This window comes from Dermacentor albipictus, chromosome 1 (assembly GCF_038994185.2).
Source record: "Dermacentor albipictus isolate Rhodes 1998 colony chromosome 1, USDA_Dalb.pri_finalv2, whole genome shotgun sequence".
NCBI lineage: Eukaryota > Metazoa > Arthropoda > Arachnida > Ixodida > Ixodidae > Dermacentor > Dermacentor albipictus.
The window spans coordinates 438,546,667-438,572,831 of record NC_091821.1 but is presented as its reverse complement, the minus strand read 5'-3'; the positions used below and the strand labels follow the sequence as shown (position 1 = coordinate 438,572,831).

The 26,165-nt window shown below is 45.5% G+C and overlaps 3 protein-coding genes and 1 long non-coding RNA gene across 8 annotated transcripts in view; 2 read left to right on the top strand and 2 right to left on the bottom strand.

Moving 5' to 3' along the window:
* The window catches only part of AP-1sigma (AP-1 complex subunit sigma-2), a 31,371-nt gene extending 28,367 nt beyond the window's left edge, over positions 1-3,004 (bottom strand). For 2 of the 3 annotated variants that reach the window (XM_065436131.1, XM_065436129.1), the window contains exons 1-2: positions 2,844-3,003; positions 1,944-2,122 (exon numbers count right to left, since the gene is read on the bottom strand). In XM_065436131.1, coding sequence (XP_065292203.1) covers positions 1,944-2,122; positions 2,844-2,846 — 182 coding nt within the window. In that variant the 5' untranslated portion in view covers positions 2,847-3,003. Of the gene's footprint in view, positions 1-1,943; positions 2,123-2,843 lie in introns of all 3 variants that reach the window. The other variant, XM_065436130.2, reaches the window with a different exon arrangement.
* Positions 1-12,336, top strand: part of LOC139054752 (uncharacterized) — a 52,848-nt gene extending 40,512 nt beyond the window's left edge. Inside the window, exon 3 of the mRNA XM_070532324.1 lies at positions 12,237-12,336. The gene's annotated coding sequence lies outside the window, so the exon portion shown is untranslated. The remainder of the gene's footprint in view (positions 1-12,236) is intronic.
* LOC135905149 (uncharacterized) lies at positions 5,090-25,798 on the bottom strand. 3 transcript variants are annotated; one of them, XR_010565334.2, is made up of 6 exons: positions 25,466-25,798; positions 12,345-12,609; positions 9,295-9,309; positions 9,152-9,190; positions 6,427-8,629; positions 5,090-6,358 (listed from the first exon to the last, which is right to left on the bottom strand). XR_010565334.2 is itself a non-coding variant. In XM_065436167.2 (5 exons), exons 2-5 carry the CDS (start codon positions 12,598-12,600, stop codon positions 8,532-8,534), a joined length of 408 nt encoding a protein of 135 aa, XP_065292239.1. In that variant the 5' UTR covers positions 12,601-12,609; positions 25,466-25,793; the 3' UTR covers positions 8,230-8,531. The 3 variants fall into 3 exon arrangements, 2 of the variants coding, with proteins under 2 accessions (XP_065292239.1, XP_065292240.1); XM_065436167.2 differs by lacking the exon at positions 5,090-6,358 and having other exon boundaries at positions 8,230-8,629; positions 25,466-25,793; XM_065436168.1 differs by lacking the exons at positions 5,090-6,358; positions 9,295-9,309 and having other exon boundaries at positions 8,230-8,629.
* Positions 16,559-17,994, top strand: LOC135905123 (uncharacterized). The gene is made up of 2 exons (XR_010565328.2): positions 16,559-17,548; positions 17,613-17,994. It is a non-coding gene; the product is annotated as an uncharacterized lncRNA (long non-coding RNA).
* Positions 25,799-26,165: the final 367 nt, after the last annotated feature.

Below are 26,165 nucleotides of genomic sequence, written 5' to 3'. Positions count from 1 at the left end.
CGGAGAGCGCAGACATTTTGTGCCTCAAGATTGGCGCGCCTTCAGTGGTGGCTCAATGCCCAGCTGCAGTGGCTGCGTTCCAGTAAAGGTGGAATGAAAAAATGCTCCTTTACCTTGATTTAGATGCACGCTAAGTAACACCAAGTAGCCAACATAAATCCAGAGATCCCACTATTGCCTGTCTCGTAAACTCTGTAGCTTTCGGACTTTAAATCCCAGAATTTTATGGGTGCCATTTCCTGTCTCGAATCTAAGTGCACTGTGCTATCATTTGTGCACTGACCCCGGCACAACCGCTGTTCAAAAGATTTGCCACTTCGCTGAATCCTGTATAACTGGGAGCTCGTTTGCCATTAGAATGTGCTCAATCATATAACCATAGACAACTGAAACACAGGTGTAGAATAATGACATTCGAGCAGCGCAAAAAATTGCAGCCCGGAGAACACCTTTAGGTAAGAACTCTACTGATTCAAATTCTTAGTGCAGACATAAATGGGGTTACCATACATAAATGTGCTCAATGTAATCTGCTAATGTGCAGTTCATACATAGAGTAAGGCTACTTTCTGGTTAGTGGACTGGAATCGGTGGCATCCTGACATGAATATTTGTAGCTGATGAGCTCACAGAGTTTAGTGATGACAGTGGAGAAGGATTAAAAAAAAATGATATACCACTCCAATGGCACTTTGCTAACTACGACTGTAGCTTGTGTCCTGTCGTGTTGTCCATAGTTGCTTTTTCATGCCACAACCTCGAAAAAGAAATGTGCGACCACCACTTGCAGCAAATCAAGGTTTTGCTTTTGCTGTAGCAGAACATTTCTGCTATCATTTCTTGGTCAGAGGAAAAGTTCCAGAAATAATGTGATGGCTAGATAGATTGGTAAAATTAACAGGCACTAACTTGCATTCCTAAAAATCATTTTGTACACATTCACATCCACCCACGCTCACTCAATTTCACTGAGCCTCACACGGCCACTTAATTGCTCATGTATCAGAAATGAGGGAACTCAATGAGTATGCCAACAAATGGGTAGTTTACATCTGTTACAAATGAATGCTCGAAAGCTAACATCTCGTCACAAGCCACAACGTAAATGAGTGACAAGTGATGTAAAACATTTTCTACAAACTAGAAAATTCCACATTTATGTACCTAGCCCCAAAGCACTACAATGTCAAACCTACCACAACACAACTTTGTGTTATGGTACTTCCCGGGCAATTGTGTACAAAAATGTTCATGAAGAAAAAACATGACCAGCTGTGGCATTAAAGTGATTAAAAAATAATTAACAGAGTAAAGACACCGTTCCTCATTTATTTCAGGCGCAGAAACTACACACTATCATGTATTGAAAAAGCTGTTTCTATCCCTACGACAGTGGTCGCACCATTTAGATGAGGCTTAACGAGCTTCAAAGGATGGATATCTGACATTAACGTGTCCTTTGAAGCTTTCACCAAAGTTTCATGTCATTCATTCAGTCACTGTTAAAGGCAGCCGCTGAAACACCAGCTCAATTGATGCGCCGTACTGTCATCAAGCCCTGCCATCTTACACAAAGGCAACAGGTGCAAGCTGATGCAAGTAATGAAAGCATAACCCCATAATGAAACCTGGCAGCGCCAACCAGGGTGTAGTGAAAGGAATCTAATTCACTTAATTGACTAGCCTTAATTGATCAGTAAAGATTAACGTAAATATTGAAAGAAGCTCAGAGATCTTATGGCGCGCGGCAATGCAACATGCTTTCTTTATTAGGCGATTAATCACAGTTAATTAATCACTTTTAAGGAGATTTTACGGCATGTACAGTACACGTTAGCACACGCCTGTGGACGTGACATACAAAAGTGTACATCACGCAGCATAATCAACGCCTAGTAAAAACAACCCAAATGAACAAACGTCTCTACGAAAACCATGCATACCGTTTGTAGACAACTTTCAGGTCCTTCCATTCGAGGAAGGAGCACATCTTCGGCTTCCGGGCAAGGATGGTCGTGACTAGTTCACGAGTGATCTTCTTCTTCAACTTGTCTGGATGAGCCATGTACCACTTTTGAAGCCGCAGCTTGCCCTGACGGCTGAACAGCAGCATAAATTGCATCTGCAAAGAAAAACAAAAATATAGGGTCACCAACGGTAAAGGCTCCGGCACTCACTATCACGTTCGACGTACTGCTTCGTCGACTACTACGATGCACGGAACACGCCCGCTTGTGGTGACAGTATCACAGCGCGGGTCAAAACAGACGACGTAGACCATTGAGCTCAGAAACCTAATTGGGAGATATGGTACGGAGTTAAATATTTACAGACAATACCGATCGCGACACCAAAGGAAACAACATAAGAGCCATGTGACGAAGCTGGCTTTTTCTTTAATAAATCAACTGTTCACTACTCCATATTTGCAATAAACCTATCTCCCCTAATCGGTGCCTCACTGTGCCGCACATTTGATTCTGCACGAGCGTGTTATTCCCTCATATTTGGAAACGTTGGTCGCACCGAGACGCCACACGTAAGCATTTACGTTACTTTAGTTTTACTTCGTCGTACATTGCTTCGAAATGCCCACTTAATGACACCGGACGATTGTTAGCACCAGCGTACTTAGCACATAATGCGCTAAGCGTGGACAACGCCCGTTAGTTATTCGTTCCACTGCCGCTGGATCCAGGCGCCGCGTTCGTTCTACACGATCAAGACTATTGTAGCGGAAACATCCGCAGGGATGCAGACCGCGGGTTAATGCTATGTTCGCTTATGAAATCCAAGCTGAGCAATATTATGACGAGACGCTTATTTATAAAGGTTGCACTCACCATCTTGCGGCCGATTTTAGAAATGCGTTCACTGGAATACAGTGTAACAACATTTACAGAAACACGCCCTCGAACGCCCGGTAGCCCGGTCCAACAGCGTCTAGAATCGGCAGCTGGTAGTCAAGCGGCCATTTGCATTATCTTGGAACTCTGGGATGCGTGATAACCAGGGTTGCCAAAGGTTGACGCAGTTGAAGCAGTTGAAGGAGGCAACGAAGGAGGCATCACGAGCACTAAAGCCATGACTAAAACCTATGCTCCTAAAACATGACTTGACCGTATTTTTATCTATAATTATTTTTTTCGGGAACTATTAGGGCTCATTAAAACTTTATTTCCTAAAAGAAAAGCATATGCCAATTTTTGTTTCGGTTTCCAGCAGGTTTATGGTGAATTTCCAGAATGCTATGTTTTATAGTTACCGGTCTTCTGCACGAAAGATGTGCCATTAATTTAAACAAGTTAACAACGTTACTAATTATACAGAAAAACAGTTGCTCTTGAAGCTATCGTAAGACTGCAATGCAGAACTTCACAGCTCAAGATATATTGAAAACGACGCCTTTTCGCATTTTCTTTTGAACGCTCATGCAATTTAATTGTGTACGACACATATGTGTATGCACGCGATGTAGCTTACTTGTTTTGTACTTGTAATTGCTATTTATTTTTCATTGGACCCGCAACTAGCCTGTGGCTACGGGTCCAACCAGTTTTGGTATTTCTGTATGTTCTACGTCTGCAAATAAAGAATTAAATTGAATAATAATAATAATAATAATAATAATAATAATAATAATAATAATAATAATGGTGGTGGTGGTGGTGGTGGTGGTGGTGGTGGTGGTGGTCGGGGGGGAGGGGGGAGGGGTGATGAACGTGCCTGAATAAAATAAAGAACATAACTACTCATAGTTTAGCACCGCTTCGGGGACAAGTAGACCATCAGTCAGGCGTCCAATTTCTGATATTCTAGCCAGAACATCCCAATGATATGTGAGTCATCTGTATGTTTTTTGGCCTACATGTGAACATAGTTGTATTAGTTGTTCTCCCAGGAGCTTATGTTTCAGTTCGCTCGTGAGAAAATGATTTTTTTTTATATGGTCAGACCTTAGTTATCATCAAGGTGTTATTAGGGCAAATCTAAACTTTTTTCAAATACGAATAGTTAGTGTCGAATATCGAATAGTCAAACGTAGACGCATATATTAACAGTAGGAATATTTATTTCGATATAGGTATATCGAGAGATAGAGAAAGAGCTAACAGTTGTATAGGGTCAGTTCTAAGCACAAGGTCACTCATTCTCAAAGGAAAGACTGCACAAATAGCCTCGCAGAGTCTTAGAGCCTAGTTTCAAACAAGCTTTACAATAATGAATGGCTGCTGTATGACTATAGCTTTCAGGAACGCTAAATAAATGTTTGTCAAAAAATATAATAAAAGAAGAGTTTGAAGTTGTAAAATAAGAAAAGAAGTTCCTGAAGAACTTGTGTGCCGTAGACACATGTAAAAGGACTGGTTGTCGCGTAAAAGGTAAAACTGCTGTATGGTTAGACAGCCAAAAGCAATGAATAACAGACTACGAGCAAAAGTCGTAGGTTGTCATGTAGGCCTACGACGCAAAACTAAAAAGAAAGTTTGCGTTGTCAACTTTGTTTATCAGAGCTTCAAGAACTTGCTGCTGTTTCACTTCAGATAACTTGCGATACTTTTTAGCAGGTGGAGAATAGTAGCCAGACTTTAGCAGTCAGTTGTTGGAAAATATTTGGTTACGTTTGAATATTTAAAAAATTATGGAATAGTTCTTTTTCATACGAATACGAATAGGCAGTGTCTACTCTTCGATTCGCATCAGCAACGTCGAATGTTCGCCCACCCCTGCTTATGTCTGCAGCTAAATTTGTGGACTGTCCTTCAGAGATTGATTATCGCGCTGTTGTGTGCAGTGCATGTGCGCGTCATTTTACCGTGTGTGTCGATCAATATTCATTTTATTTTACTTTTACTTCAATTCTCTTCACTCATAGGCAGCAGATTGGAGTGTCGTCTGCTATAGTATGGTACAAATAAAAAAAAAAGAACTACAGTTGGCTACCAAGGCACACGGACCACGCGGGTATAGTGAACTAGCGCGGGGTTGTGTTACTGCACCAGCCAACCACAGAAGCAAACAAATTCGCCGTCATGCGACCTTTTCAAAATGGCGTCGTACTTGATACCTCCGGTATGGTGTCTAGATAGGGGAGGTGTGATGACCGGCCAGGAAAACCTGACCCCCGTTCGCGTGAATGCCGCGGGGCGGCGCTGTTGTCAAGGGCGCCGTCAGCACGCGCGGCCGTCCGCTGCGTGTTTAGAGGGAATGCTGTAGTGGAAACGCATTTGACTGAGTTTTAGAAATTTTAGCTAATACTGCAGTCCCTTAGACATCGCAAAGATGGTATTGCGCTACGGTTATCATGCGGTTTTCGAATACGGGGTAACACAACCGAGTTTTCTGCTGGCAGAAAGCGAGCACGCATTTTAGAAATTCCATATTAAAGCCACTAAATCAGCGGGGAGCTTATCTATCGTAGAATGCTGTTTGCACGATTTATATGCAATCGTATTCTTTCTTCTCCGAGGTCAACGCGATAACTGCTAGGATCCCCCGGAATGTTCATTTTCGCCACCCGTTTTTTTTTAGTTGTGGGCGTTATTACGTACGAAAGCGTTTAAGTTCGTTTACACCTGCCAAATCAGCATTAAACCGTGACATACCTTGTAGTGCAACGTCCTGGAGTCATTTCATTCTCACTGCAATTCAAAAACCAGATAAACAAAAGCAACATGTTTCTGGACGAGCAAACTTTATTGCATACAGCAGAATGTACTTCCAATTCTGCTGCTTGTTTCACATCAGGCAAGGCTTCGTTCTTTTGCCTTTTTTCTCATCCATTTCCTGGTTGAGGCTCTTCAAATGAAAGTGGATTCTGGCAAGGCAGAAAAACCTGACCACCGATTCTGTAAGTTCCAGGCAATGCTCCACACAACCAATTTGTGGCACATTTGTACTCGCTTTTTTGAGTATGCTGAAGGCAGCTTTAGAATGCAGACGCGTTCTGCTAAATTCATGTGTTAGCCTGCTTTCAAGATCTTGAATCAGACGATACAATGACTCCGACGGGTAGAGAAGCCCACCCAAGTCCCACTCTTTGGAGGCATCAGCTGGGAGTTCTTTTGGGACACAGTCCCTCGGCACAAGGCAGGCATCCCTGCATGCTGCACAGCTAGTTGAGAGCACACGCTTCCTGGCCACGTAGCCTGCAATGTAGTATACCAAGCGAGCATCGCTTCGTTTTTCAACATAGTCCACATGGTCCACGGCCACTTCAACAGCGTCCATGGGTAATACATCATCTTGTTTCTGATTTTCCAGGAGTGCCTCTTCCGCAGAAAGAAGGGAGTCCAGAAGTCCTGGCGACACGCTTCCACCTCTAGGGCTCTTTGCAAGACTGTAAAAGCTCAAGCACCTGCAAATGTTGAAATTACAGGAAGCTGTTCAGCAAAATTATTTTTACAGCCAAAGATATACAAGTACCTGATGATAAGGATGAACTGAGCCGGGGTGGGGTGATCATTTGCACCACTTGCCTGCCGTACTATCCCAAACGAGCGCTCAAGGCAGTCTTGGCTCAGGTGCGACGTCATCAGGTATCTGAAGCCGACCTTTTTGGTTAAGTACTTCAGGAGGGCCTTTGTGGAATGTATTGAAACACGTAGCGGTTTGTCGGCCCTTGGAATGGCATGCGCCCACTTCAAAAACAGTTCTTGGCAAGTCGGCGCACGAAAAAGGGACACTTTTTCCAAACAAGATTTATAACCGGAATCGCACTCTGGCACGAAGCACCACCTCTGAGTTTTTTTCTTTGAAGTTGAAGGCATCTTCGTCAGCCCACAGCAGTTATAAATAAGCAGCACACGCAACAATCTGCAGCAAAACACACCGTGAACATCCGGCGCCCAGGCGCTGTCTAGCCAGACTCGCTGCCTTCTCTGCGCAGTCTCCGCGGAAATGCACACGGCGCCCCGGGCCGCAGCGCTCTGTATTGCCCTAGCGGTAGTCACGCGCAAGGGGATCACCCCTCTCTATGGGAAGGGCGCCGCGGTCATCACACCTCCCCTATCTAGACACCCTACCTCCGGGTCGACTGCTGTTCTTGAAAAGTCTTTTCATCGGTGGGAGCGATGAGGTACGCAACAGACATGGACAAAGTGTATGGAGTCTGAGCATTTGACTCTTCAAAAGTACGCGGTAGAGTTCATTTCATTGTTGAGCCCATTTTACTGAAGAAAAAGCGTCCGCTTCGCCCCCCCCCCCCCCCGCCTCCCCGAGGTCTCATAACGCCTGCGTTGTGGCAGCGAGTGTTCACGGTCATCAAATGATATCTGTTCAAGTTTACCTGTGCGCGCGACACCATGCTTGTTAATTATTCGTGGTTTTCCAATAATTTGCTGTCGCAATCAATGCTTCGCCTTTCGGGCGAAACTGTGACATTTGTGAAATTTTCGAAACAATTTTAATGCCTAAGAACGCCGAACAACTTCACGGTTACTGGAAACTTGAGGGAGACGTGTGGCGTCCGCGAAGTGACTGTGATCAATGTCCGCTTCTGATTGTGCTCAGGCAGAAACTCGACCCGCGAAACTGGTTTGCTCCGGAGACACTGTACGTTATTCTACTTGCAGGGTAATTGTTTACCTGTTCTCCATGTTCCACGCTTCTAACGTTGGGTCGATTAGAATAACGCAAACACCAGCTTACCAAATAAGTTGGTTTTGGAGTATCCAAGAGACATCTGATTGCAACGGAGAGGCACCGTTTATTCGGCGCCGCATACGCAACAGCCTATTTATGAAATCCGACTCGCGGTTTTTTAAATTTTGTTTCCGTTGTCACTCTCACTTTGTTTAAATGACTGAAGTGATGCAGTGTTCTGGTGTTTATAGATCCTTTTCCTAGTGGCAACATTAGTCCCCAACCTGTCTAACAAAAATAATTTTAAATATCGCGGTGCAAAATACGATTATAAGACTTGCTATATTAAGTTGTCAGACGTCTGACGACCGAACACAGTAAGCTTTAAATTATATCTTGCAGCATGTTCTTAAATCTTGTTTTTTTTTTGTTTTTTTTTAACAGCTTGGGTAACATTAACTTGGACACCCTATATATACGCCTTGTTGATACGCAGCTTCCTACAGACTATATTCAAAAACATCTTTATAAAAATAATTCGACATTTGATTCAATGTGAGAAGGCAGCTCCCACCCTCTCGGTTCTATTAGATTCGCAAAGTTAATTAATCGATGTTTTATCAATCAGCTGGAAAGTCTGCACGATTGGCGGGGACATCGAAAAACTCGTGATTATTTATTCCAACGAAACTCATAGTTATAGCACGCAGCAATCATCAAGAAATTTAAACACTCGTGCTTAGAAGAAAATACAAAATCACGCGCACGTCTTTACTGTAGTATTGCTCCTCATAGTATAGTTAAAGATACCTGACAAAAATGTTTGTGACAACGCGCAGTGCGACGTCCTTGTACGACGTTGCAGTGCACGCCACGTTCGTTGCGTATACATTGCACACATTTATATCCTCAAGGCGTCGCATCTTTTCCATCGCGTCGCACTGGCGTCAGCGGACAGCAAAACTGTCGTTAACGGTCCTGGCAGCGGGCGCCGCCTCCTGTCTTCTCGAGCCCGCCAGGACACTCGACAGCAAGCTTCCATAATCTGAAAGTGAAACCGATATTACGCATACGAAGATCACAAATGTACTTCAACGCTTGCTCAAAAAGTCAGACAAAAAAATATCCGAGGACACCTAAGCCTTTCTTATGAGTTTGGAATGCGAAAGCGTTAATGTCCAAATGAACGATACTGCATGAGCAGTCCTTCGAGTTCTGAAGGACTGCTCATGAGTTCTGAAGGACACTCTGAAGAGCCCTGTGCGTGCCAAAATACTGCTAGTTTGCTCTTAATGCTACATTTGTATTTTTAATAAAGAACGCTTCATAAGGTATACGCACTATGTAATGACAGTAACTTGCAACTTCAGTACTAGGATGTGAGTATCCTTCTATATTATTTGTGACAACGGCTATTTGTTATTTGAAAGCTATTCAAAATCTATTCGATATTTGATTCGTACTCGAATTCGGTATTAAAAAATCCATATTCGCACGCGTTATATTTATAACATCCATGTCTACAGAAATCGCTCACTAAACGCGAGGACGTATCATTTTGACTCACTCGCGGCGCCTGGAGGGGTTGCCACGTCACCCACCACGCCTGGAAACGAGAGAGAACGAAGCGTGTGAACCGAATATTCCACTATATACAAGCGCACCATGAAAACTGAAATAACGAGACCCTCTTTGATCATGAATACTTACGCACTACTTTGGCCCCTAAAAGAGAAAGAGATGTTCATTGCAAACTTAGCCTGCGACTAGCAATATGGTTCCCAAGCGATTATACCACCCTGCGCAAAATCAATGGCACGTTCAAAGGCGTGCAATTGAGAAAATTGATGACGCGCTAAACAGTTTGTCTGTTTATAAGTAAGATACGAAAAGGCCATGTGTGTAAACGGCAGTTGTGCAGCATTGAGCACTGTCGCTGTAGGAGGGATGAACGGAATATGAAAGGATAATACTAGAGAGCAACACAGCATCAATTAGGCAGCTTAATCATTCTTTCGGGGCCGCGTTCGTATATACCTGGAGGAAAATTGTTGGTCACTATAGCAATAGAAATGGAGAACAAAGTTTGCCATTTACAATACGGCGCCCGAACTGCACCTGTAGGTCACTGTGACTTCGCTGTCCTCAATTAAATTATGGGTGTTTGGGCTACACTTTCGCGCAGAAAAAGTTATCTAAACTAGCTAGTTTTAGTGTTTTAGTTCATTGAACTGCTGCATAATCATAATTATAAACAAAAAATTATTCTCGAGCAGCTGTTGTCAAAAATCCATGATGTCACTTGAAGATAGTTTATTATTATTATTATTATTATTATTATTATTATTATTATTATTATTTACTAAAGAAACCACGGTAAAGTTCCCTTTAATTCTTTGCATTTAAAATGTGTAATATCACTGTCACACGCGGCATGCACCTTCGATTGCAATCGATCCCGATAGGGCTCGATCGCGATCGAAAGTGCCGTGTGACTGCACGTGTGCCCGTGGGGTATGCAAAATCATACTGCATGGTACTGTATATACGTCACGTAGTGCAGTTCTGTACACTATCGTTAGTTACTGTGGCTTTAACCATCTTGTACACGATGTATGTGCTTTATGTTTCTGCTATATAATAATTCTGCGCTGCTTAGTGTTGAAAATTCAGTGACGATTAAGCGATAAATGCGAGGAAAATGCGTTAGCATATACGTCGCTCCTCTTCGAGGTTGCGGATCCATGGTTTAAACCGGGTTCCTCGCATTTCAAACTGTCGTTCAGGAGCTCACTCGACACACGTCCTCCTCTTCGAGGAGCGAAGTGCCACTGACAGTGGTCTGGAGCAGATATATATATATATATATATATATATATATATATATATATATATATATATATATATATATATATATATATCACTCTACAACATGACCATGCAGCATCGCGCTCACACACACACTTTACCACTTTCACACTCCCAGTGCTAAAGCATTCATAGATACAGTTGCCCTTGTTAAAGGGCCCCTGAAACGGTTCGCACAAATTTTGTAGACGCGTAGGGTACAGCTTAAGTAGAACATTCGCACCACAATTTAAGTGAAGCGTTACGTATTAATGGAGCTCCAAGCGATTAGAAGTTACCCTCCTCCCCAGCCACGCTTTTCCTCCTCAACTCGTTCGCCGAGCAAGCGGGGCTAAGCTCCGCCTTCACTGGTCCCGCGTCACGATGCGACGTCGCATCGTCCACTTCTGGTTGTTTTGGAGCCCGCCCGCGCGAAACCTCTCCGCTAGCCGCTTGGCTGTCGACCCCAAGCGAGAGCTATCGAAGCAGCGTGCGTTGCGAGCATTCTGTCGTAGCGCCGAACGTGTCTGGTATTCCGTTACCCACAGGCAAGCTGGTCATTTCGGCAAATGACTGGAGGCATAAACTCAAGCTGATGAAGGAACTTTGGCGTAGACGTACGTGAGCGGCCTGATCGGTCTGCACGGTCCAACAGACACTTGTTGGCGCAGCGCTTAACCAGCCAAACAAAGCGCTAATATTGCTCTAACGAAGTGTAAAACATTTTAAACATTTATAAAAACAACGTATTGATGATTACACTCCTGCGAAAAATACGCACCAGCAGCAAAAAAGAATACGCTTCGTTGCTGCTACTGTGTATGGTTGAGCTCTATGCCACCAGGTGGCTTCACCGTGCAGACCATTCATATTTGCCCTTCAGCTCATCTCGGCTCATCCCGTTACGGCACAGTCAAGCGGCCAGACCCTGTCCCCTTGCGCTTATGTTTGCCCTAATACGGGACTCGCGAAACGCTATTGTGTTAGTAATCTTCCGGTGTAAAGTGACGGCCACAAACGCGCAAATCCTGGCGCCGATCGTATAGCGGCAGTCCGATGCGCAGCAGCAAGTTCGCTCGTACGCTGCCTTGCAGAGGGACACGATGTCGCAGCTTGACATTGCCAGTCGCTACGTTTGCAGTCCACAAGGCAACAAAGTCGAATCATAGTGCTCGCGAAAAGACTGAGACCAACTCTGACCGCGGAGCTCTCGTCAAAATGGAGTACGTTGTAACACAAGCAGACGACACTTGCTATGTGCCGGAAGTGCCTAAGTGTACTGAAATATTGTTCTTGTGCATTCTCTTTATGCTACTTTCTTTTGATAAAAACAAATTAACTAGCATTCCAACTATTACGAAGATCATTCGTTTACCATAAAGTTGGAAAAATTATCGATCACGCGCCCTGGTCAGCCAATCGGATAGCTCGCCCCACTGACGTCATATGGGTGATTTCGTTCATATGGGTAGGGGCGGCTTAAAATTCCGCCGAGCAGTGCGCTGCGATCGGTAGCGATGTGCATTTTTAAAACCTTATAATAAATTACACGCTTTACGCAGAGCACTTAGATGTGTCAATTAATGATCAGAAGGACCTACTCTAACGACTCAGTACGTTTGTAGAAAATCGTCAAAAGCGTTTGAGGGTCCCTTTAAAATGCTGAACTGATGGACGTTGTAGCATTATGCGACGTTTAATGGCTAGTAGTGCGTTGTAAACAAATTGTCATACTGCACAATACTTCTTTCGAGTAATTAACGGTTCTTATGTCCTAGTTTGTTAAGTTACTGCGCACTTTATAGCCCAGGGAACCGCTCCACTTGTGGAAACGATTCGATTCAATTCACTCGTGGAAGGACACATTGAGCATGCACGGTTAATCAAGAGTGCCGAGCCCGTCGAAGGCGCACCCTGTACGTAGGCGATGCCCAGGGCGAAGGACAAGCTCAGGGCCACCACGAAGAGGATGCAGAAGGCGCAGAAGCAGGCGTCCGAGCACGACACGAAGTACGGCGGGGCACCGGCCTGCTGCTCGCTGGCGCCGTCCCCGCTGCCAGACTCATCGGCGGCAGAGACGACGGCGGCGTGGGCGTTCCCGGCGCTCGCCGCCGGCGGCGCCTCGAGCGCGGACCGGCTGCTGCACACCGCGCTGCTGGCATCGGCCATAGCGTACACCTGAAGAGACAGGGCGTGCGAACGAATGCTCTGCCAGATCGATGCACGAATATAATAGCCGTAAAGATTTCAAGCGGAGTTTCATGGCTCTGTGGGTGCTCTGTGCCGCTAACGCGTTGGCGACTCTGCTCTTTTTTTTTTTATTGGTGTAGAAAAGCAATTTGCGGCCGCTATTTAAGCTTTCTACTGGCAAGTTGGAAACGTCGAAGACAAGTATACTCGTGATTCCATTCTCGTTCACAAGTATTATTTTTACATGTGCGATTCCTCAGTGCTCTTGTAAGCTAACTTACTGCTTTGTAGAAAGTATAGTTTCCGTATGCAAAAGAGTCATATAAATAGCTTATCATTGTTTTCATCTTCTTTTCTTGTGTTGTTTCATTTCTTTTCTCGAGTTGTTAGAGTAATATTTCGACAAGCGAATGCTAGGGCTGTTCGTAATCTGCTTGGTCTCTGTACATGGTCATTGCTCCTTGCATGAACTTTGCTGATGCGAATATTTACTGTTTGGATCCTTGTACACGTATGTGCCCATGCGCACTCCTGCCAAGGCTGCCAAGTGGTAGCCGGCTGTAGCTGACAAGCAAATAAATAAATTAAAGCAGTCGCAGTTTCGCCCAAAAGGCGGAGCATCGATTGCGATAGCAAATATTACACAGCTATACAAATTAAGGAGAGTTGTTTCATCGGCCGTATAAACTTGTAATCATTCCCTTTAACTAAACAAGCATGCATGGTGTCACGCACGCACAGGCAAGCATGGACACATCTCCGTCGATGAGCGCGGGCGCCCATGTCAAAACCCTGGCGTGAGGAAGAGAGGCAGCAGCAGCGAGCGAGTTCATTTTCGTGCTGCCTCCCGCTTCAACGCCAAGAGGGTCGAGTATATTCACAGCGCACACGAAGCTACTATCAGCCCTCGACGCGCCTAGACTATGCACTCATTGCAGACTGCTTTCGACATTGCCAGCGCGCCGTACGCAGCTACCTCCGGAGTAAAAAATTGTCGGGTTTTACGTGCCAAAACCACTTTCTGATTATGAGGCACGCCGTAGTGGAGGACTCCGGGAATTTTGACCACCTGACGTTCTTTAACGTGCACCTAAATCTAGGCACACGGGTGTTTTCGCATTTCGCCCCCATGGAAATGTGGCCGCCATGGCCGGGATTCGATCCCGCGACCTCGTGCTCAGCAGCCCAACACCATAGCCACTGAGCAACCATGACGGATACCTCCGGAGTAGAACATTCTCTCTCTCTGTCTCTCTCTCTCACTCTCTCTCTCTCTCTCTCTCTCTCTCTATATATATATATATATATATATATATATATATATATATATATATATATATATATATATATGTGTGTGTGTGTTTCCCCCAGTAGGCGTACTTACTGGGGGAAAGGGAAAAGTGGGACACTTAGGCCCCGCTATCAAAAATGAGGAGGGAGCGAAGTATGTCATTTGACTCCCCCAACCATACACACACTGCAACGGGGTGTTCGAAACAAGGGTGCTTCCAGTGTAGCCCCATCCCCTCGCCAAAGCATACATAGAACGAGAGAGCCCCCACCGCCTTCTGGACCCGCCAGATAGTGGCTGGGAGGGATTGTGCCCCCTGTCCTTTACGAGCGTGGTAGTAGTGCATATCATAAGTGTGGACAGCTGGGCTAGTTGGTTGTGATTGGCATTATGAAACAACGTCCTGCAGCGCACAATTGAACACGGACGAGAAGGACAACACGAACGCCGGTATTCACGGAAAGCAGGGCTTTATGTATACAGGGGTAGGGGGAGGGGGGAGCACGGGGGGGGGAGAGGAGGCGTTCGTGTTGTCTTTCTTTTCTTCTTCCGTGTTCAATTGTGCGCTGGAACGACGTTTCATAATGCCAATCACAACCAACTAGCACCAGCTGTCCATACTTAGCGATATACTTTCTTGTACATTGGGCCCTGTCTCCCCTCATTCTTTTCACTTTTTCTTTTGGTTTCGACGCCTCTGATGACTGTTGTCTGTACCAAAAAAAAAAAATTTTGGTGGTCCGGTGCACTAACAACGCCCCCCTCCCTCCCCCTGTGTACATAAAGACCTGTCTTCCGTGAATACCGGCGTTCGTGTTGTCCTCTTCTCGTCCGTGTTCAATTGTGCGCTGGAACGTTGTTTCATAATGCATATCATAGGCATATCATAGCCCGATGTACAGGGAACCACGCGTTCGAGCCTGAGTACGCATGTGCGTAAGCTAAAGATCCGCGGCGCCAGATAACTGTGAACGCGCCTAAGCGGCAAGCTGTGCGCCTTCCACTTATACACTGATTGATTAATTCACCGGTTTATTTATTGATTAGGTTTAGGCGCCCTGAACCACTCTCTATATCAAAGTCGAGATTGCATTTGAAGTTAAAATAGACTATTTCAGAAATACTTTGCCACAGTAAGCACTTGAATGCGTTCAGCAGAAGCGGAGTTATTGGCAATCAAACATCCCCTGCGCCGTGCTTAAAGGGCCCCTGAAACGGTTCGGACAAATTTTGTAGGCGCGTAGGGTACAGCTTAAGTAGAACATTCGCACCACAATTTAAGTGAAGCGTTACGTATTAATGGAGCTGCAAGCGATTAGAAGTTACCCTCCTCCCTAGCTATGCTTTTCCTCCTCAACTCGCTCGCCGAGCGAGCGGCGCTAAGCTCCGCCTTCACTGGTTCAGCGTCACGATGCGACGTCACATCGTTCACTTCCGGTTGTTTAGGAGCACGCCCCCATAGAGTTAGTAGAACAACTCTAGAGGAAAAGCTGGGCCGGAAAAGTGGGAACCTCTAGGGCGCCGCCCTGTTGCTACTGGTCAATGTGGCCAGCGCAATTACTATTGAAAGAGCTGAAAACAAGTACAGGTCACTTAATGCTTTGTCATCTAAAAACGCATACCTGATGGCTTTATGAAGGTGGAACGTTATATTAAATTTACAGAAAGCGATCGCTAAGTCCATGACTTATGTAAATCACGATGTACGCATTCATGCAATAAAGGATGACACGAATTTCGGTTTCGAATCTGTTTTTTGGTTGCATAGTAGTTTCGTATAGTTTAGGTTTGACATGCGATCGCGCGTCGACATCGGACGCCATGACACACTCGTTCGTGCCTTATGTGCCACCGAAGCCCCGAAGTGCTCTGGCATATACCTTCACATGTAAGTAAACGAATGTATCTCTTTGTTGAGAGTGTCACGCGAGTAGGCGGCTCTTGTGGTGCATCACAATCGTTTGAGAAGCGTCACATTAGTGCATTTTTATGCATGCGGAGCGGGGTTTTTATTTGCAGGTTTCCCTTCAGTAGGAAATTGCTGGACAGGCAGACCAGCGCACCGGAATTGTACTGGCGAAGCCACAAGCAACTCAAAGAATCTGTTTAATTGTTGCACTTTGAACAATCACGCTTCTACAAAGGCCACAGCAGAAAAACAGCCTGATGCCGAATATTTCTGTGCCACGAAGTAATCAAGAGGCGAGTGCCTATAATGCGGACGAAATCGAGTGCATCGAGACTTAGAACGACAGAAAGCTGAGCTAGTTTGGTAAGGATTCATTATGCAAAACAGAGGTGAGGCGTGCAGACAGGACACAAGAGTAGAGAAGTGGGCGGCGCTTGTGTTGTTTGCTTGTAAATACTCTACTCTCGTGTCCTGTCTGCACGCCTCACCTCCGTTTTGCATAACGAGTGCATCAACCCACATATTGATAGCGTAGGCGTTTTATTAACTGTGTAATGTTTCCAACACTTCCTTGCATGCCATTTCATGTGGAATATATTTTCTGGTCACAAATGTGTGCAGCGAATCAATTTGCATGATCGACTCCGCGCCTGTGGGACCGTTCACTTGCACTTGATGCTGAGTCTTTTACATGTATCCATAAACTGCAGATATGCACATCAGGCCCCTGCAAGCATTTTCAAAATTCAATTATTTTAGACAACAGGCACATATGCAATACTGACATAATCCCGAATACCACACGTTTCCCTTTTATGCAGATATGCAATGGCAAGCCCTTCCATGTGTTCCAAAAGTAAAATTTAAGCTCTAAATTAAAGAAGATATTTCTAGTCAGAAACAAGCAAAAATGGTGACTGCAGAGTATCAGAAGCCCAAGGTACAGAAATTGTGAGAAGTGTCGAATGATTTCAAGGAAAGAGTCGTATTTGAAAATGCAAGACTCTTTAGTGGAGGTCAAGCAAGTCAATATAGGTAGAATACTCTGCAAAATTATGCGAGTGAGGGGATGTCAAACAGTGGGTCAGGAAATGCATTGTTTTTCTGCTAAACAAGAGCTGATTGCCATTACATAAGTCACTTCAGCATCATGATAAATTCAGAAATAAACCAAAAAACAAGACACGCAAAAATAAAAAAAAAAACATTTAATGATGCTCTCTCCACACTGGGATAAATAAAAACAAACACATCACATCTAATGTGGACATATCAGATGCCTTGTGAAACACTAAAGGAACAATTCAGTTTCGAGCTATGGCACTTGCCACATAGATGTGGGGGGGCCTTGCACCAATAGTGATAGTTACCACTGCATTTAGAAATTGAAAGCATTCGTGCAGACAAGGATGATTCTTTCTATTCTTGGCTACCACTTCAAATGCCTCCACCAAGTGTTACAATGCTGCACGCAGCCATACTAAGGATCTCGCAGCAACACCTGCAGGTAAAAAGCAGAAGCAGTCAAAGTGCTGGTGTGTTCTGGACACTATGTTTGAAAACATTTAGGCAAGAAGAGTGCAAGAAGCAGACATAACAACTGCATTTATTTCCATAATTCCCCATTTAAATGGCCTTTTCTTTTTGCTTAGACAATGCCTACGCCTAGCCACAGCAGCTCCCTCATACAGACTCCGCAAGCCAAGAGGCCGTGGAGCCAAATGCAGGTAAGAGGCAATAAGCAATAGCACTGGTATTGCCATTCATCTAATTTCTTTTTATTTCATTTAGGCAGCCAGCACACCTCGAACAGCCACCTTGACTGCGGGTGTGTCACCCTAGTCGCCAAGGAAACATTTGAGGGAAAGTGACAGGCAATGTGAACAGCCACTTCTCCATGTAAACAATACTCTTTCTCTCGAATGACTCCTACGCCTCGCCACGCCAGCACACTTGTGCACAAAGATGCCGCAGAGGCACGTGCAGGTCAGAGGCAAGAAGCAGTGGCACTGGTGTCGACTTTTACCCAATTTCTTTTTCTTACACTGAGGCAGCCAGCACACCTCGAACAGCCACCTTGACTGCGGGTGTGTCAGTAGATTCCTGTTGTACATATGCTCATAATAAACTTCAGTAAACTTGAACTTCATAATAAACTTGAAGGCAAATGGGACATTGATGCATTGTATTTTTTAACATTTATTGTACACATACAATATATGTTATACTTTGCAGTGCTACAGAGCGTATTTTGAAGCTTCCCCCTATATTTTGCACCTTTAATTACGTATGTGTTGTGTGGCCCTCAATGCAGTTCACGTTGTAGCAGCTGCTTTGTCTGTATCACACATTGGCTTAAGCTCGTGATATCCACATACTTCTCTCACATATACAAAATAAAGTTCTATGTAGTCCTCAAGTGTTACAACAAAATATGAAAGTAAACAATCTGATCGTGGAATTGTGTTTATTACAGTGATTCCTATGACAGTTACTGACAAGTTGACAACTTGAACTGGTCAATCGGTCCATAGCCTCCTCTATTTTTCAAAAATAAAGGAGGCTATGATCCGTCATGGCAAGGAATTGTATGTATACATAAAAAAGGGGGTATGTGTGTGTGTTTGTAGTGGGGGTATAGGATTAGGGCGGTACGAAAAAATGTACCAACACCGTCCTCTAGACCCATTCCGTTAAGGTACCGTAACAAAGCGTATTATGCATAAAGTTCGTACAATGAACTCTGAAATTACTACACACGCCAGGCGACGCGAGCTACATTTGTCATGAGGCATTCGCCCTCCATATTATTTTGGTTAATCTTGCTCCCTGCACCGAGGCAAAAGAAAGATCATGGGCGCGGGTGCCTTTAAAGTATCTCGACCTTGCGAGGCACTGCTGCGCGTGCCAGGGGAGCTGTCCGTGCGAACACTCCCTGGCACACACCTGCCTCGGCGGCACCAACCTATGTAACGTTCTGCTTCGAGCTTTGATCCCCCCACTGTCCCTTGGGTGCCCTGCAGTTCCTGCACCGCCTGCTTTATTATAATCTCAGGCGCTCTCCTGAGACTTCCGTTTGTCGGTTACATGTGCCCTACAGCTGTGTCAGTACTTAAAATGAAAAAACCCGATCTATCGTCGCGACGATAGATCGCGAAAGCGGCTTTTGCAACATACCGCGCACGTGCGAAGAGAATTACGGAACACCAACGAGGAATCTGACCACAGCTTCGAGCTCGTAACCTCGTCGAGTGACACTCCTGCAACAGGCGTGACCGCTGAAAACCGCATACCGCCGGAAACTTCAACAGGATCATCCCTCGGTTGCATAACTGCCACCTGTACGGCCAACATGGACCACACCCACACCGTCCCGCAACACAGAATAAAGAACCAACTTATAAAACCCTAACACACACCTGCTGCACGCACACATCACGACTGCACAAGCGAGACGCCATGCTGCTACGCTGCTACTGTTGCCGGATTAAAACTGACTAGTGTCACCAAGTCTAGCAAGCGTCTCAGGAGCTGGCAACCTCGGCGCGTAGCAACATGGCGGCGCTCTTGAGGTTCCCGATTTTAATGCATGGGCCCTATGGGTAGCTTGTCCTCTAGAGTCAGTATAGTAACTCTATGCACGCCCCCTCCCGCGCGAGACCTCTCCGCTAGCCGCTTGGCCGTCGACCGAGAGCTATCGAAGCAGCGTGCGTTGCGAGCATTCTGTCGTAGCGCCGAACGTGTCCGGTACTCCGCTAAAAACAGGCAAGCTGGTCATTTCGGCAAATGACTGGAGGCATAAACTCAAGCTGATGAAGGAACTTTAGCGTAGACGTACGTGAGCAGCCTGATCGGTCTGCACGGTCCAGACACTTGCTGGCGCAGCGCTTAACCAGTCAAACAAAGCGCTAATATTGCTCTAACCAAGTGTAAAGCATTTTAAACATTTATAAATCAACGTGTTGATGATTACACTCCTGCGAAAAATACACACCAGCAGCAAAGAATACACTTCGTTGCTGCTACTGTGTATGGTTGAGCTCTGTGCCACCAGGTGGCTGCACCGTGCAGACCGTTCACATTTGCCCTTCTGCTCATCTCGTGGCTCATCCCGGCACAGTCAAGCGGCCAGACCCTGTCCCCTTGCGCTTGCGTTTGCCCTAATACTGGACTCGCGGTTTGCAGGTCGCTAGGTTTGCAGTCCACAAGGCAACAAAGTCAAATCATAGTGCTCGCGAAAAGACTGAGACCGACTCTGACCGCGGAGCTCTCGTCAAAACGGAGTACGTTGTAACACAAGCAGACGACACTTGCTGTGTGCCGGAAGTGCTGGAGTGTACTAAAAAACTATTCTTGTGTATTCTCTTTAAGTTATTTTCTTTTTACAAAAACAAAGTAACTAACATTCCAACTATTACGAGCATCATTTGTTTACCATAAAGTTGGAAAAATTATCGACCACGCGCCCTGGTCAGCCAATCAGATAGCTCGCCCATGTGACGTAATATGGGTTATTTGCATCATATGGGTAGGGGCGGCTTAAAATTCCGCCGAGCAGTGCGCTGCGATCGGCAGCGATGTGTATTTTTAAAACCTTATAATAAATTACACGCTTTACGCAGAGCACTTAGATGCATCAATTAATGATCAGAAGAACATACCCTAACGACTCAGTACGTTTGTAGAAAATCGCCAAAATCGTTTCAGGGTCCCTTTAACTCTCCTTCTTGAATGACTAGCACTGCGAAGGCTACGGCAGACCGGCGTGTGCACACAATGCTCCGCCTATTGAGCGTCACCGCAGGGCGCAGTTCAAATTTGATTTTGTGTGTTAACGTAGACGTCACGTACTACTTTCGATTTGAGCGCCTGCGAAGAGCCAAACGCGGTTGTCCTCAGCGAGCCGCAGTGAACTCAGTCAGCGGACTCATCGCGACACCCCGAGGCGGCCGCGGTCTCTACGCTACGTAGAAGACCGCAGGTACATGCAACTGTAGTGCGTATGCGTAGCGTTTGCTTTGTGCACGACATAGAGCCATCATATGAGTGCGCGATCGCGCTCATATGCTCCAGTCAGGCCATGTTAGCTGGTGCGGACTGGCTTCGTCCTGCACCAGCTTGACCGGTGGATATCAGCCACGTCCAATTTGCGAATTTTAAAGAGTTATCAGTAATTCAATATGGAGACAAGTCTGCCAGGAGCGAACATAAGTCAGCGCGCACTGGCAAGCGTGTGTGTGGTCTTACCTCGTTTCGCGTAATTCGAGGATAGTTGAATGCTCAAAACTTGTCGAAATCAGCGAGAACCGACGGCTATACGACACCGATAAGCAGCGTGGCCAAAGTTTAAGTTCCTACGTCGGCGGCCGCGCCCGAGCATGAGCAAACTATACAGTCGGCTTCGTCCGGGAGAACGTAATTATCATCAAAATTCTAAAGTAGATGTTTGTCTACTTCAGCTTGTTTATTAAACTGCGTCAATGAATATACATAGTAACAGTGTACAAAGAAAACAAATGTGCAGCCTTGGAACGGAAAGATGAAGATGACATAGACGGCAATGAACGAAACCGTCGCTAGGCTGGTTTCAGAAGCAGCAATTGAAGTGGGACGTAAGACACCGAGGCAACCAGTAGGCAAGCTCTCCCAAGTAACAAAGGACCTAATAAAGAAACGACGAAGAATGAAAGTGCCCAATTCAAGAGGTAAGATAGAATTAGCGGAACTGTCAAAACAAATCAACAAGGAGAAAATGAGGGATATTCGAAATTATAACGTGAGAAAGACTGAGGAATTAAGCAGTAAAAAAGGGACACATCCTGAAAACAGTCAGAAGGAAACTAGGCATCGGATAAACCAAGATGTATGCACTGAAAGATAAACAGGGTAATATCATCAGCAATCTCGAAGATATAGTAAAAGCAGTGGAATAATTATATACTGACCTGCATAGTACCCAAAGTAGCCACGATACCTCCTTTCGAAGTAGTAATGAAGAGGTTACAGAGGCTCCTTCTAAACTAGCGATGAAGTTAGAAGGGCTTTGCAAGACATGAAACCGGGAAAAGCGGCAGGAGAAGATGGACTACGTATTTAATCAAAGAAGGCGGAGACATCATGCTTGGAAAACTAGCGGCCCTTTATACGAACTGTCTACCGACTTCAAGGGTCCCATAGAACTGGAAGAATGCCAATATTATACTAATGCACAAAAAGCGAGCCGTTATAAAGAATTGAAAATTTATAGGCCCGTTAGCTTACATTCCATATTATATAAAATATTCACCAAGACAATCACCAATAGAATAAGGGCAACACTGGACTTAACCAAGGGAACAGACAGGTTTTCGGAAGGGATGCTCTACAATGGATCACATCCATGTCATCAATCAGGTAATCGACAAATCCACAAAGTACAATATATGGCTTTCTCTATATGGCTATATGGTTCTATATGGCTTTCATAGATTACGAAAAGGCGTTAGATTCACTCGATATACCAGCACTCATACAGGCATTACGTAATCAAGGAGTACAGGACGCTTACATGAATATCTTGCAAAATATCTACAGAGATTCCATAGCTACCTTAATACTCCACAAGTAGGAAGGTACCTATAAAGAAAGGAGTCAGGCAAGGAGAGACAATCTCTCCAATGCTATTCACTAGGTGCTTGGAAGAAGTATTCTAGCTATTTGAAGGCTTAGGAGTAAGGATCAACAGCGAATATCTCAACAACCTTCGATTTGCAGATGACATTGTCCTGCTCAGCAACACTGGGGACGAGTTACAACAAATGATTGAGGACCTTAACAGAGAGAGTATAAGAGCGGAGTTGAAGATTAATATGCAGAAGACAAAGCTAATGATCAATAGCTGGGCAAGGAAACAAGAGTTCAGGATCGCCAGTCAGCCTCTAGAGTCTGTGAAGGAGTACGTTTACCTAGGTCAATTACTCACAGGGGACCCTGATCATGAGAAGGAAATTTACAGAAGAATAAAAATGGGTTTGAGCGCATACGGCAGACATTGTCAGATCCTGACTGGAAGCTTACCATTATCATTAAAAAGAAAGGTGCACAATCACTGCATTCCATCAGTGCTAACATATAGTGCAGAAACTTTAAGACTAACAAAGAAGCTTGAAAACAAGATAAGGACCACAGAAAGAGCGATGTAACAAAGAATGACAGACGTAACGTGAAGATACAGGAAGAGAGCGGTGCGAAGCAGTGAGCAAACGGGCATAGCCGGTACCCTAATCGACACTAAGAGAAAGAAATGGAGCTGGGCAGCTTATGTATTGTGTAGGTTAGATAACCGGTGGACCATTAGGGTTACTTCTATAGAATGGGTGTCAAGGGAAGCACAGTCGAGGACGGCATAAGACTAGGTGGGGTGATATTAAGAAATTCGCAGGCGCTAGCTGGAATTGGTTGGCGCGGGACAGGGATAATTGGAGATCGCAGGGAGAGGCCTTCGTCCTGCAATGGTCATTAAATAGGAGGAGGAGGAGGATAATGATAATGATGATGACGATGACGACGAGGAAAAGCGCACTGATCCAAAGGCCATTCTTGATTTATGTCAGCTGTTTGTCAAGAGCAGCCGCGTATGGGAATCTGCTATATTACGAAATAAAGCGTCCAGAAAATAGCAACGAGCAGGCTTCTGTTGAAAAGAGCGTTCAAAAAAAAAGAGCGTTCGAGCGTTCGGAATGCCACCTCCATGGCCGAAACTCGAAGCTACCTAAACCGATCAGAGTTCGCCGACCTGGAGATAGAGATCAAACAGTTGCTGCCGGTCCGCGCATACGTTCTCTTGTGGTCGGAAAGAGAGCGGATCAATTCTTTTCGAGACTGACCATGTGTGCGAACTCCGGTGATGTTTTGACCCTTTTCGCGAAGCAGTTTGCTCTTGAGAAACAAGATGGCACTTTCAACAGTATGTACGTTGCCTCGGCGAAAGCACACGAATACGAAATCACTACTTCTGCCCTGCTTCTGTGCGATCAGCTGTCAGAAATGCAACTGGGTTTTCGCTAACGCATTGTGCTCAATTCATGCTGCACAATATGGAGCGGTGAAGTGAAGACGTGTGCGGTAGTTGGTTCTAAAAACGGTTACTGTCACATTAAGGAACGGAATGAATCTGTGTGCCCAAGTTCACGGACCGCTGCTTCTTCAGGACTACCTGCACTGCCAATACACGGCTTCCCTTGAGGACAAAAAAAAATTCTTTCATCCGCCAGCGTTGTAGCGCTAACCTTCAAGGAAAGGTTTTCAACCCCCTCAAAGTGTGCTAGAGTGTGTACCGCTCGTTACGCGGTGACGAAGGAGTAGCGCCGCTTCTTGGCAAATAGCAAGTTTCTCGCACATTATCTACACGCACCCACCCCAAATTGCACGCAAACTTACGCCCATTCAACGCATCAAGTAAGTGAACGGGCGCACACTCCATGCAATCCGCCGAAGCATGGGTGAGGGCGACTACACCGACTGCATATAATGTTCGAAGCTGAACGTTTTGTAAGGGTCCACAGAGTAAGCGAGTGACTAGCGTCAATATGTATTCGCTACATGCTATTACAACGTGCAGAACATCTACGTTAAACGCCTTGTGCCCAGCAAGAACAAATCTATCACAACTGAGCACGCCCGCGAGCGATTAGGCAGAAAATAAACAATCAGATAGTGACAGCCCCGGGAAACTTTACGAAATCAGAAACGTGTCAAACCACTGCTTAAAAGTATTTGCTAAATAAATAACGAAGAACTAAACACACTGATGCTGACTCAATTCATAAGCGAAAAGTTAGGATAGCTCGGAATACATTTTTATCCGCGCTTTTATCACAAGAACCGCATACGCTGCTCGCGCCGTTCGGAAAAAGCGTAATGAGCTAATGAACATGTAATGAGCGTAATGAACATGTCCTTTGAAGCTGTAGCCAAAGCTTCGCGTGTCGCCCACCCAGTCACCGTCTACGATATCCGCTGAAACCGAGGTTTGCAGAGCCGCGTTGGCGTCATGTACAGCCATTGTAAACACAGAGGAAGCGGAGGTAGCTGAGGCAAGCCATGGACGCTCACCACGTGATGAAACATGGCAGCGCCCACGGAATCGACACGAAAAGGGTCAATATAAGCACCATATGATGAAGAGAGAGAGAGAGAACCCTTTAATACCATGCATATGACGGTGCGCACACCTTCTGGATAGCCTCTCCTGGCCAGGCACATATGCGGACCCCGAGACATGTAACCATTTTAGATGTACACACGCAGTGCTTTGTGTCGTTTTACCTTATAAATCAGTACACTCCACGCATACAGCTGTAGCGATGTTTCGGTTTGCACAAACGAACGACGGCCCTCGTGGTTATATGAGCGGTTCTGTGCTATGCCTCCTTTGCTCCGAACAACAAACGTGTTGCAGATCAGGCTGAAGCGGCGGCCGCTTAGCAGACACACACGCATACGTAACGAGTCCGCGCGCCTCACACGACCGGCACGCTTTGGGCGAGACCCAAGCGGTCCTGCTGTACAGTGCGTGTATACATGCGTGTAGCTCGCCAGCATGCTTTAGTGCGAAGCTTATGGGTGGAATATGCGTCAAGTGCAGATCAAAACGATATGCTTACAGGAGAAGGTGGTTCGTAGCGATGAGCGGGCACCGGCTTGACACCTTCTTCGTCTTCTTGGCACGCCGAGCTCTAGCCTCGCGCACACGTGCCGGGTGCAAGCGCACGCCTGGTGCGAGATTGCTGCTGCTATCCAGATGCGAAGGTAAGGAAAATGGGTTGGCACAGCGCAAACAGGCAACAACACGCAAATAAGAATTTCCGATCTACCTTCGGCTAGGTGCCGTCGGTCAATATTGGTGAGACGCCGATACCATATATCGTGCTCTGCGACTGCACCGCGCTGTATTCACGCGGCCGAAATATACCCAGTTGGTTTATTATGAACGAAGATCGCCCGTACATATCACATTTTTTGCCCAGTTCACAGTGCGGCTGTTTCGTGGCATAGAATGGACGCGGGGCGACGCCACGCCGAAAAACCTGCACGAGATGTACAATATACCGACACGTACTGTATACCCTATATTATTCTATGAACAAAACCGGCAGCAACATCCGCAGCGCTTACTTGGATCTTTCGAAGGAAAGGTAATTAGGTGGTGGCCGTGGCGACGACGCCTTCATGTGACGCTGTGAAGAGCAACGCCACGTTAGGTTATCTGTAGAACACTTTTTCAACATTTGTTGTCATCTACGTATTTAACGGGAAAGGCTCGGTTATAGCGAAGCAAATCAAGGCCAAAGATTTTCTTGAATT

Coding starts and splice junctions, on each gene's coding strand:
- LOC135905149 (XM_065436167.2), bottom strand. CDS start 12,600: ATGGCCGATGCCAGCAGCGCGGTGTGCAGCAGCCGGTCCGCGCTCGAG. Junction 8,630..9,151: donor AACCCCTCCAGGCGCCGCGA/GTGAGTCAAAAT, acceptor TTTCACTTTCAG/ATTATGGAAGCTTGCTGTCG.